We start from the raw sequence: 13,880 nt of genomic DNA, 5'->3' as shown, positions 1-13,880 counted from the left end.
AGAACTGAAGAACCATTTTATGAAAGTTTTTAATCCCTACATATAAAAAAAATGTGTCATTACTGGTGGGAGGAGGAGGGGGTCTGGCGTCAGATCTGCCCACGGGGGGGCTGGTGTCGGGTCTGCACGAAGGGGTCTGGAGTCGGGCCTGCCCGCGGGGGACTGGAGTCGGGCCTGCCCGCGGGGGACCTGGCGTCGGGCCTGCCTCCAGTAGCAGTCAGTAACGTCGGTCTTGGAGGATGGATCCACTATTGATGAGTGACATCACAAGTTCATAGAATGTCTCTGGAGAAGCAGCTGTCGGCAGCCATAGATGCTGCCATTTACACACGTCTGCAGTTTCTCTCCCTCTCCTCATTCCTTCTGATCAGGGGGCCGATACTTTAGTCTTTGGGGATCTCGAACATGCAGAGGCTCTTGTATTTCTGCAGGAGCTCGTTCTTAGTCTGGACCTGCGCCCGCAGGCTCTGGAGGTGCTGCTGCTGCTGCTCAGGGCTCATGTCGATGCCGGCCATGTTGTTAATCTGCTTCCTCATCGCCTGGAACTTATTCTTCAGCTCGTTCAGCTCCTGGTAAACGTCTTGGCTGTCCTTGTCCATGCTGGAGGGAAAGGAAGAGAACGGATCAGCTGCGATTCCAGATCTTATCCTCTAGTCACACCCTGAGCTGCATTTATAATACTGTTATTACTGTACTGACAAAACGCCCCCTTAACATCTAAGGCTACGTTCACATTTGCGTTGTGCGCCGAAGCGCACAACGCAAACAAAAACGCGGCAAAACGCACGCTAAAACGCTGCGTTTTGCGCCGCATGCGTCCTTTTTGGCCGAAAGTTGGATGCAAAAAAAATGCAACTTGATGCGTTTCTTGCGTCCAACGCTTGCGGCCATGCGGCGCAAAACGCAGCACAACGCATGTCCATGCGCCCCCATGTTAAATATAGGGACGCATGACGCATGCGGCGCCGCTGCGGCGGCGCTGACCGCAAATGTGAACGTAGCCTAAGCTTAGAATTAGTCGCTTATTTTTGAAGGGGCAGTGCCCATACCCACTAGTATCTGTGCACGATCGGAAAGGTTTTGTGCCATCAGTGCCAATGCAGAAAGGCGTTATCTGGTGCCATCCAGAGTCACTCGCTCTGAGCTGATGACATTACGACTCAAACCCCTGCATATGTTTCTTACACATTGCTTTACTCATTGATCTGGAATATGTCATGTATTTGCCTCCAGTGACATCCAAACCTGATATACAATCCTGCCATATAACACAGAGTTAAGCTAGCTATGAAACAGTTAATCGACCAAAATATCTCTTTGGTTTTAGTAACCAATTCAGAACTGGGGTATGTGTAGATCCCACTACGGTTCCACTCAGGGAGAGTTATATATGGAGCACTATATAAACCCTGTCTCTCTCTACGTCAGCATCCCCCGGTTACAATCATGACAGTACACAGCCGGAGATTAGCAGGAATCCGCCGCATCCTGTTTTACTTCCACGCAGACGATTAACCTGCATGCTGCAAGTGAAAACAAGCCATGGGTTTATTGGGGCCACTGATCCCCGGGGTGAGGAATGGGCAACGCTATAGATTAGCTGATGCCGCTGCTCCGTTGGCATTCTTTGTAAACATGCTTGTTGTTGTAGTGACACTTTTATCCCCGGCAGACGTGGGGCTCAGGCGGTAGATAGCGATCTGCCGCCAGATGGAAGCTATTGTCTTTCATATGCATTCTTCGGAGGTCTGCGCAATGACGGGAGATTTGGAGCATAGCTCCATATTTATAGCCTCTAGAGAAAATATCATTTTGGTCACCTGTGTTGCCTCCGACAGGCAACGTGCTGCTTGTTGTGATCCTGACATGAGAAGGCGGCCATGAAACTGGCTAGAAACTGGGCTGTCCGACTTGGATAGGGCCATATGGTGAGTGACGGGTTTTTATTGTTTTTTATGGCCTCCTCATTTCCAGGTTCAGAATGTCTTCAGAGCATAGATTAAATGTGAAATAAAAATTCTAATAGACATCAATGACCAGGGTGTAATACCTCATTTCTCCAGCGGGGGCTCTGTAGGAAAACTGAACAGTTACAGTCCGGCTTTCCCAGCGATCACTGGTGATCGATATGGACCCCACAGCCTGTGATCGGCGTATCATTCGGAGGAGGGTCCTTCTGACAAATAGGGACTGCCCAAAGTCCCTATTACCCCTTAACAACGCATGGCAGATAAATCCCGCTATGATTGTGTGACACCTTGGGGGATTTAAGAAAACAAAATGGAAAAAACGTGAATTTGCTTTTTTTTTTCCCACTCATCCACTGTCTTCTTAGGAAAAAAAAATTGTTTGCAACATAAAAATGTAAAAATAAATAAAAAAATTACCGTAATTATAACAAAATTGCGTCATGAGGGCGGAGTTTGTATTTTGAACCCCCTAATTGGTCCTTAATTGCGCCCATTGTGACATCCGTGATTAGACACGTGGACCATGCTGTAATTTAAAGGGAATGGGTTCTAAAAGATGCATAATAATAAGTGGGTGATGGGGCCCGATACGGCCCTTATTACCTGGAAGAATAGGAATTACCTCCGAGAGGAATGTACACATGGATGTATGTGGTAACCGGCTGACGTCTGACACCGCGGGCACCGGCTCCTTATAACACCTCTTATTATAAACAGGAAGATTTCCTGCCACCGATATAAACATCTCCAAGGAAATCTTAAAGGGCCAGTATTTTTTGTATGTGAAAAGTACTCGAACCCTGTTTTTGTCCTGAGACAGACTTCTTTCGGGACAGTTTAATCACAAAACATGAAGGATCCCTTTAAATGTATCTGGTTCCTAAGCAGAAATACTAGACTTGTCGCCCATAGCAGCCAATCACGGCATTCCTTTCTTTTTTTATTGTAAAAATAATTGATGAAAGCTGAGCTCTGATTGGCTGCACCAACAGCAACCAATAAAAAAATTAGTAAATGTTTCTATGGGGAACTGGCCTGTTTATCCACAGCAACCAATCACAAAGTAGCTTTCATGTCATCACAGCAGCTGAAGAAATGAAAGCTGAAATGTGATTGGTTACTATGGTCAAAAAGGGCCAGGACCCTTGTGAGACAAATTTATAGAGACGTAATGTTCGCTCCTTACCCATTCCAGGACTACGGGTGCGGCGTATAAACTACTGACCCCTCTAAGTGACAGGGAGGCTAAGTGGTTGCTATGGGTTACACAGCCATTTTTATATTCCTGCCCTTTGAATTCACGTCCAAATAAACAGTGAGAGATTAATTCATTCATGGCGGATTCTCGGTAATCATTTAATATGCAGGGGTCTGGGGTAATATTACCTCAGCCGCAGGCCGGGAGCACGGAGAGGTGTTATGTTATTATGTAACTGGGACATAATACGGGCGACGTTCAGTACAGACGGCGAGGACGGGACAATCCGAGCGTTCGTGTCGCGATGTACGACCCGCGTCTCTGACAAGAAAGAACGAGAAATACCGGTCCCTGGCAGGAAATACCGGTCCTTCACAGGAAAGAACGAGAAATACCGGTCCTTCACAGGAAAGAACGAGAAATACCGGTCCCTCACAGGAAAGAACGAGAAATAGCGGGCCCTGACAGGAAAGAACGAGAAATACCGGGCCTTGACAGGAAATACTGGACCCTGACAGGAAAGAACGAGAAATACCGGTCCCTCACAAGAAAGAACGAGAAATACCAGTCCCTCACAGGAAAGAACGAGAAATAGCGGGCCCTGACAGGAAAGAACGAGAAATACCAGGCCTTGACAGGAAATACTGGACCCTGACAGGAAAGAACGAGAAATAGCGGGCCCTGACAGGAAATACCGGTCCCTGACAGGAAAGAACGTGAAATACCGGTCCCTGGCAGGAAATACCAGTGCCTGACAGGAAAGAACGAGAAATACCGATCCCTGACAGGAAATACCAATCCCTGACAGGAAAGAACGAGAAATACCGATCCCTGACAGGAAATACCAATCCCTGACAGGAAAGAATGTGAAATACTGGTCCCTGGCAGGAAATACCAGTCCCTCACAGGAAAGAACGAGAATACCGATCCCTGACAGGAAGGAACGAGAAATACCGGTCCCTGACAGGAAAGATCGAGAAATACCAGGCCTTGACAGGAAAATACCGGGCCCTGACAGGAAAGAACGAGAAATACCGGGCCCTGGCAGGAAATACCGGTCCCTCACAGGAAAGAACGAGAAATACCAGGCCCTGACAGGAAAAAATGAGAAATACCGGTCCCTGACAGGAAAGAAGGAGAAATACTGGTCCCTGACAGGAAATACAGGTCCATCACAAGAAAGAACGAGAAATACCAGTCCCTCACAGGAAAGAACGAGAAATACCGGTCCCTCACAGGAAAGAACGAGAAATACCGGTCCCTGACAGGAAATTCCGGTCCCTGACAGGAAAGAACGAGAAATACCGGTCCCTGACAGGAAATTCCGGTCCCTGACAGGAAAGAACGAGAAATACCGGTCCCTCACAGGAAAGAAAGAGAAATACCAGGTCCTGACAGAAAATACCGGGCTCTGACAGGAAAAAACAAGAAATACCGGTCCCTCACAGGAAAGAACGAGAAATACCGGTCCCTGACAGGAAAGAACGAGAAATACCGGTCCCTGACAGGAAAGAGCGAGAAATACTGGTTCCTGACAGGAAATACCGGTCCCTCACAGGAAAGAACGAGAAATACCGGTCCCTCACAGGAAAGAACGAGAAATACCGGTCCCTGACAGGAAATACCGGCCCCTGTCACTTTAAGTCCACGCTAAATGGATGCCCATGTCTGTTTGTGACGCCATTTATTCTTTATTTTTCCAGCCACAGCCATCTCAGGACTCGTAGATGTTCCACAGACCAATTGGCGTCACACGGGACATTTTTCTCACTTTTTATTGCATTTTTGGGGAGAAGAAGCAGCAACCAAAAAAAAACTGATTCTGGTGTTTTGATTATTATTTTATGATTTACATAAACATTATATTTTGATAGATCGGATGCGGAGACACCAAATGTTTTTTTTCCTCTATATTTTTGTATTGGCATTAGGTGGCGATTTAAAAGTTTTATGGGTATTCTTTTCTATTTTTCTATTTCTAAGAACCTTTTGGGCTCATTTGAAGCTTTTACCTGAACCTGCGATCCCCTGTCCCATATACTGCATGTACTAGAGAATAAGCAGTATACAGTGACACTGACGAGATCCTACAAAGCCCCAGAGGGTCGAGATGGCGGTGACAGGAGCCACCAGTACTAGGCTCCTTGGATGCAATGACAACCCACTGACTTCCCACCAACGGCGCCCCACAGAGGCGCTAGCCGACAGTGCACCCACGCACGGCCACCAAGTCATTGAAGTGCCGCTCTCATGGGATCTAAATGGTAAAACAGCAGCGATCAGAGCAACCTCCCGTCACTGCAGGTACAGGTCCTGAGCCTGTTCCGTCCCTTAGCAAAGTGGCTAATATCTGTTTCTGGAAAAGCTTTTCTAGAGTCCTGCATGGCCAGTCTGCCTGGTTATATACAAGCTGCATCATCCTCAGTATATGGGGTGTAACTAATGCGCTTGTGGGCCTCAATGCAAAAATCTCAAAGTATCATAGTTCTGTTCTTCTCATATGGGCCCCCTAGGTTCCAGGGCTGGGGGGCTACTGCAATCTCTGCGCCACTAGGTGGGGGGCACTGCAAAAAGTAACGATGATGAGACTCTGCTCAATGGCCGCTGCAGTCTTGGGGGCACTAACACTGTTCTGAGGGTCTTGTGGCTCATACTGGAGGCATATAATGGCACTGAGGTCAATTACTCTTACGGGGGGGGGGGGGGGACTAGTTTGGGGGTCACTGCAGCTCCTACAATAGGGGGATTACTTATATGTGTGGATTAAGGACTGGTACCTGCACATACTGTGGGAGCACTAACACTGTCCCAATCAGCATGTTTTCCTGCAGCTCATTCTGGGGGTCTGTAGCCCCCAATCATGGTAACACTTCCATTAAGGAAATAGTAGCTGCACATATTGCACCACACACATTACATGCAGTATAGTAAAAGCAATATTTGCAGATTATATTTCCTTACTGTAAGGATTACCATGATTGGGTACTACAAATCCCAGCACAGGCAGCAAATACACACAGCGCATGCGTCACTCCGGCCCTGGCAAGCATACCTCACGCAGCACGCATGCGCACACGCTTCCCCGCTCCCCTCCGTGCGATGCGTTTACCATTTGATAATGTCGTGAACCAGCGGTAAGAACGTGTAATCCTCCTCCTCTTCGGCGGTTTCCTCCTCCTCTTCTTCCTCCTCAGGCTCTTCACCGGATCTCGGCTGGCTAACAGTCGCCATCTCCCCGGGAACCGAAGGGCAGCGTCAATCTATCGGCGACGCCGCTGAGACACGAGCCGGATGGACCGCTTTCGTAATGACGTAAAAACGGCGCGACGGCCTCTTGGTGACGTCACTAGCAAGGGACGATTAGGTGTTTCCATGCTGCTTGTGTCTACCTGTGTGAATCGCCGGAGATCAGCGGCGCCTCTGACTCTGCAGCTGCTGCTTGTTCTGTGGATGGCAGGAAGCCTGTGGGTTCAACAGTCCAAGAAAAACATGACATCTGGCACCAAAATGTCAGACGTGGAGCATGAAAGAGTTAATGCTGCAAGCCCTTTAACCCCTTCAGGGCTATGCCAATTATTTATTTATCTTTTTTTTTCACTTTTGTTTTATTCTTCTAAGAGTCATAACTTTTTTTTTTTTACTTTTTCCATACATAGTCGCATGAGGGCTTCATTTTGTTTCTGGAATGAGTTGCAGTTTTGAATGACGCCATTGATTTTGCCATTTAATATACTAAAAACCAGGAAATTAATTCCAAATACGGTGAATTAGTGAAACCCCCATTTTTTTTTTTTGAACGCTTCCCTTATGGATTAAATAATTTTGTAGGTCTGAATTGTATGCGTGATACTGAATATGCTTTTTTTATTTATGGGGTAACTCAAACTTTTATTTGTTCTCTTTTATTTATATTTATTTTTCTATTTATTAGTTCGTTTAGGGGAGTTGAATCTGCGCTCCATTGTCCGCTTGTTCAATATACTGCAATACTTTAGTCTTGCACTCCGGTCTATAGTAAAAATCACTATCTCCTATGAAGACAGGGCTTGACCGAAACGCCAAGATTGCCGCGATAGGGACCTTCAGCAGGACCCCCGGCCGTCACTCCAAAATCACATTGCAGAGGGGCCACTGTCCCAGATCTACTCCGCAGCGCGACTACAGGAAGAATGAGGAATTACACAGATTCCCTTTAATTCACTGCTGTCTATGTAAGGTCCTCCAGAGCGGTTGATTCTCTGACTTATTGATCAGGATCCCCTTTCTGTAGCCATAGTATAATATTTCTAAACCCGACAACTCCTTTACCAATCAATAAAGGCTCATTGAACACAGACCAAATCTTATGTGGATAATGATTCAATGCAGATATTTGAGCTCAGTTTGTCAGTGGCCTCTCTGGTGTCAGCTGTATTTAACGATTGGCTGCAGCGGTCACATGTCCATATCGAAATATCAATGGTAGACAAGCTAAGGAGACATCATAATAGCGATGGGGATCGTTAGTGCAACTATCCATCCACAGTGAGTATCTGGATATTCACAGAAGAAATGGTGCACAATAGTAAAGAAAGGTCTTCTTCTATTTCCTCTGTATTCACTTTACAATCACTGGCTGCAGAACCTTCCATTATTTCCCATAGTAATTATAGTCCCAATCTGCTGAATGAGGCCCAGTCTGTAAAATACGCGGTTATACACGAGTGATCTGGTGTCCCACAAAGTCTCATTGTTTAAGCCCATTTCCATGCAATTACGTTTTTGTTGATTCTGAGGACAATGGACGTCATTGGTTTTCATTCACCGATAATCACATTGCAGCAGTAAAGTAAAGGGAGGACACTTATGGGAGCCTCACAGGGGAATTCTGGACTCCGGCAACCGAACCTCCAATTAACAAAACTTCAGCTCTTAGGTATTTCAGCGAAACCTGACAAGAATATAGATACTAAAATTATGCCCCTATGTACAAGAACATAACTACTATAATACCGCCCCTATGTACAAGAGTATAACTACTATAATACTGCCCCTATGTACAAGAATATAACTACCATAATACTGCTCCTATGTACAAGAATATACTATAATACTGCCCCTATGTACAAGAATATAACTACTATAATACTGCCCCTATGTACAAGAATATAACTACTATAATACTGCTCCCTATGTACAAGAATATAACTACTATAATACTGCCCCTATGTACAAGAAGATAACTACTATAATACTGCCCCCTATGTACAAGAATATAACTACCATAATACTGCCCCTATGTACAGGAATATAACTACTATAATACTGCTCCTATGTACAAGAATATAACTACTATAATACTGCTCCTATGTACTAGAATATAACTACTATAATACTGCCCCTATGTACAAGAATATAACTACTATAATACTGTTCCTATGTACAAGAATATAACTACTATAATACTGCCCCCTATGTACAAGAATATAACTACTATAATACTGCCCCCCTATGTACAAGAATATAACTACCATAATACTGCCCCTATGTACAGGAATATAACTACTATAATACTGCTCCTATGTACAAGAATATAACTACTATAATACTGCTCCTATGTACAAGAATATAACTACTATAATACTGCTCCAATGTACAAGAATATAACTACTATAATACTGCCCCTATGTACAAGAATATAACTACTATAATACTGCTCCAATGTACAAGAATATAACTACTATAATACTGCCCCTATGTACAAGAATATAACTACTATAATACTGCCTCTATGTACAAGAATATAACTACTATAATACTGCTCCTATGTACAAGAACATAACTACTATAATACCGCCCCTATGTACAAGAATATAACTACTATAATACTGCCCCTATGTACAAGAATATAACTACCATAATACTGCTCCTATGTACAAGAATATACTATAATACTGCCCCTATGTACAAGAATATAACTACTATAATACTGCCCCTATGTACAAGAATATAACTACTATAATACTGCTCCCTATGTACAAGAATATAACTACTATAATACTGCTCCTATGTACAAGAATATAACTACTATAATACTGCCCCCTATGTACAAGAATATAACTACTATAATACTGTTCCTATGTACAAGAATATAACTACTATAATACTGCTCCTATGTACAAGAATATAACTACTATAATACTGCTCCTATGTACAAGAATATAACTACTATAATACTGCCCCTATGTACAAGAATATAACTACTATAATACTGTTCCTATGTACAAGAATATAACTACTATAATACTGTTCCTATGTACAAGAATATAACTACTATAATACTGTTCCTATGTACAAGAATATAACTACTATAATACTGTTCCTATGTACAAGAATATAACTACTATAATACTGTTTCTATGTACAAGAATATAACTACTATAATACTGCTCCTATGTACAAGAATATAACTACTATAATACTGTTCCTATGTACAAGAATATAACTACTATAATACTGTTCCTATGTACAAGAATATAACTACTATAATACTGCTCCCTATGTACAAGAATATAACTACTATAATACTGCTCCTATGTACAAGAATATAACTACTATAATACTGCCCCCTATGTACAAGAATATAACTACTATAATACTGTTTCTATGTACAAGAATATAACTACTATAATACTGCTCCTATGTACAAGAATATAACTACTATAATACTGCTCCTATGTACAAGAATATAACTACTATAATACTGCCCCTATGTACAAGAATATAACTACTATAATACTGTTCCTATGTACAAGAATATAACTACTATAATACTGTTCCTATGTACAAGAATATAACTACTATAATACTGTTCCTATGTACAAGAATATAACTACTATAATACTGTTCCTATGTACAAGAATATAACTACTATAATACTGTTTCTATGTACAAGAATATAACTACTATAATACTGCTCCTATGTCCAAGAATATAACTACTATAATACTGTTCCTATGTACAAGAATATAACTACTATAATACTGTTCCTATGTACAAGAATATAACTACTATAATACTGCCCCTATGTACAAGAATATAACTACCATAATACTGCTCCTATGTACAAGAATATACTATAATACTGCCCCTATGTACAAGAATATAACTACTATAATACTGCCCCTATGTACAAGAATATAACTACTATAATACTGCTCCCTATGTACAAGAATATAACTACTATAATACTGCCCCTATGTACAAGAAGATAACTACTATAATACTGCCCCCTATGTACAAGAATATAACTACCATAATACTGCCCCTATGTACAGGAATATAACTACTGTAATACTGCTCCTATGTACAAGAATATAACTACTATAATACTGCTCCTATGTACTAGAATATAACTACTATAATACTGCCCCTATGTACAAGAATATAACTACTATAATACTGTTCCTATGTACAAGAATATAACTACTATAATACTGCCCCCTATGTACAAGAATATAACTACTATAATACTGCCCCCCTATGTACAAGAATATAACTACCATAATACTGCCCCTATGTACAGGAATATAACTACTATAATACTGCTCCTATGTACAAGAATATAACTACTATAATACTGCTCCTATGTACAAGAATATAACTACTATAATACTGCTCCAATGTACAAGAATATAACTACTATAATACTGCCCCTATGTACAAGAATATAACTACTATAATACTGCTCCAATGTACAAGAATATAACTACTATAATACTGCCCCTATGTACAAGAATATAACTACTATAATACTGCCTCTATGTACAAGAATATAACTACTATAATACTGCTCCTATGTACAAGAACATAACTACTATAATACCGCCCCTATGTACAAGAATATAACTACTATAATACTGCCCCTATGTACAAGAATATAACTACCATAATACTGCTCCTATGTACAAGAATATACTATAATACTGCCCCTATGTACAAGAATATAACTACTATAATACTGCCCCTATGTACAAGAATATAACTACTATAATACTGCTCCCTATGTACAAGAATATAACTACTATAATACTGCTCCTATGTACAAGAATATAACTACTATAATACTGCCCCCTATGTACAAGAATATAACTACTATAATACTGTTCCTATGTACAAGAATATAACTACTATAATACTGCTCCTATGTACAAGAATATAACTACTATAATACTGCTCCTATGTACAAGAATATAACTACTATAATACTGCCCCTATGTACAAGAATATAACTACTATAATACTGTTCCTATGTACAAGAATATAACTACTATAATACTGTTCCTATGTACAAGAATATAACTACTATAATACTGTTCCTATGTACAAGAATATAACTACTATAATACTGTTCCTATGTACAAGAATATAACTACTATAATACTGTTTCTATGTACAAGAATATAACTACTATAATACTGCCCCTATGTACAAGAATATAACTACTATAATACTGCCCCTATGTACAAGAATATAACTACTATAATACTGCTCCCTATGTACAAGAATATAACTACTGTAATACTGCTCCTATGTACAAGAATATAACTACTATAATACTGCCCCCTATGTACAAGAATATAACTACTATAATACTGTTCCTATGTACAAGAATATAACTACTATAATACTGCTCCTATGTACAAGAATATAACGACTATAATACTGCCCCCTATGTACAAGAATATAACTACTATAATACTGCCCCTATGTACAAGAATGTAACTACTATAATACTGCCCCTATGTACAAGAATATAACTACTATAATACTGTTCCTATGTACAAGAATATAACTACTATAATACTGCTCCTATGTACAAGAATATAACTACTATAATACTGCTCCTATGTACAAGAATATAACTACTATAATACTGCTCCTATGTACAAGAATATAACTACTATAATACTGCTCCTATGTACAAGAATATAACTACTATAATACTGCCCCTATGTACAAGAATATAACTACTATAATACTGTTCCTATGTACAAGAATATAACTACTATAATACTGTTCCTATGTACAAGAATATAACTACTATAATACTGTTCCTATGTACAAGAATATAACTACTATAATACTGTTCCTATGTACAAGAATATAACTACTATAATACTGTTTCTATGTACAAGAATATAACTACTATAATACTGCTCCTATGTACAAGAATATAACTACTATAATACTGCCCCTATGTACAAGAATATAACTACTATAATACTGCCCCTATGTACAAGAATATAACTACTATAATACTGCTCCCTATGTACAAGAATATAACTACTATAATACTGCCCCTATGTACAAGAAGATAACTACTATAATACTGCCCCCTATGTACAAGAATATAACTACCATAATACTGCCCCTATGTACAGGAATATAACTACTATAATACTGCTCCTATGTACAAGAATATAACTACTATAATACTGCTGCTATGTACTAGAATATAACTACTATAATACTGCCCCTATGTACAAGAATATAACTACTATAATACTGTTCCTATGTACAAGAATATAACTACTATAATACTGCCCCCTATGTACAAGAATATAACTACTATAATACTGCCCCCCTATGTACAAGAATATAACTACCATAATACTGCCCCTATGTACAGGAATATAACTACTATAATACTGCTCCTATGTACAAGAATATAACTACTATAATACTGCTCCTATGTACAAGAATATAACTACTATAATACTGCTCCAATGTACAAGAATATAACTACTATAATACTGCCCCTATGTACAAGAATATAACTACTATAATACTGCTCCTATGTACAAGAATATAACTACTATAATACTGCCCCTATGTACAGGAATATAACTACTATAATACTGCTCCTATGTACAAGAATATAACTACTATAATACTGCTCCTATGTACAAGAATATAACTACTATAATACTGCTCCAATGTACAAGAATATAACTACTATAATACTGCCCCTATGTACAAGAATATAACTACTATAATACTGCTCCAATGTACAAGAATATAACTACTATAATACTGCCCCTATGTACAAGAATATAACTACTATAATACTGCTCCTATGTACAAGAACATAACTACTATAATACCGCCCCTATGTACAAGAATATAACTACTATAATACTGCCCCTATGTACAAGAATATAACTACCATAATACTGCTCCTATGTACAAGAATATACTATAATACTGCCCCTATGTACAAGAATATAACTACTATAATACTGCCCCTATGTACAAGAATATAACTACTATAATACTGCTCCCTATGTACAAGAATATAACTACTATAATACTGCTCCTATGTACAAGAATATAACTACTATAATACTGCCCCCTATGTACAAGAATATAACTACTATAATACTGTTCCTATGTACAAGAATATAACTACTATAATACTGCTCCTATGTACAAGAATATAACGACTATAATACTGCCCCCTATGTACAAGAATATAACTACTATAATACTGCCCCTATGTACAAGAATATAACTACTATAATACTGCCCCTATGTACAAGAATATAACTACTATAATACTGTTCCTATGTACAAGAATATAACTACTATAATACTGCTCCTATGTACAAGAATATAACTACTATAATACTGCTCCTATGTACAAGAATATAACTACTATAATACTGCTCCTA

At 39.7% G+C, this 13,880-nt stretch overlaps 1 protein-coding gene across 1 annotated transcript; it reads right to left on the bottom strand.

Annotated features, from left to right (window-relative positions):
* MED9 (mediator complex subunit 9) lies at window positions 1-6,557 on the bottom strand. The gene is given in 3 exon segments (XM_077274311.1): window positions 1-600; window positions 6,278-6,441; window positions 6,444-6,557. Coding segments are annotated over 3 exon segments (480 nt in total). The 5' UTR covers window positions 6,543-6,557; the 3' UTR covers window positions 1-383.
* Between the last annotated feature and the right edge of the window lie 7,323 nt (window positions 6,558-13,880).

The sequence above is a fragment of the Ranitomeya variabilis genome, chromosome 7 (assembly GCF_051348905.1).
Source record: "Ranitomeya variabilis isolate aRanVar5 chromosome 7, aRanVar5.hap1, whole genome shotgun sequence".
NCBI lineage: Eukaryota > Metazoa > Chordata > Amphibia > Anura > Dendrobatidae > Ranitomeya > Ranitomeya variabilis.
The sequence above is the reverse complement of the archived record's forward strand: the minus strand, read 5'-3'. Positions and strand labels throughout refer to the sequence as shown.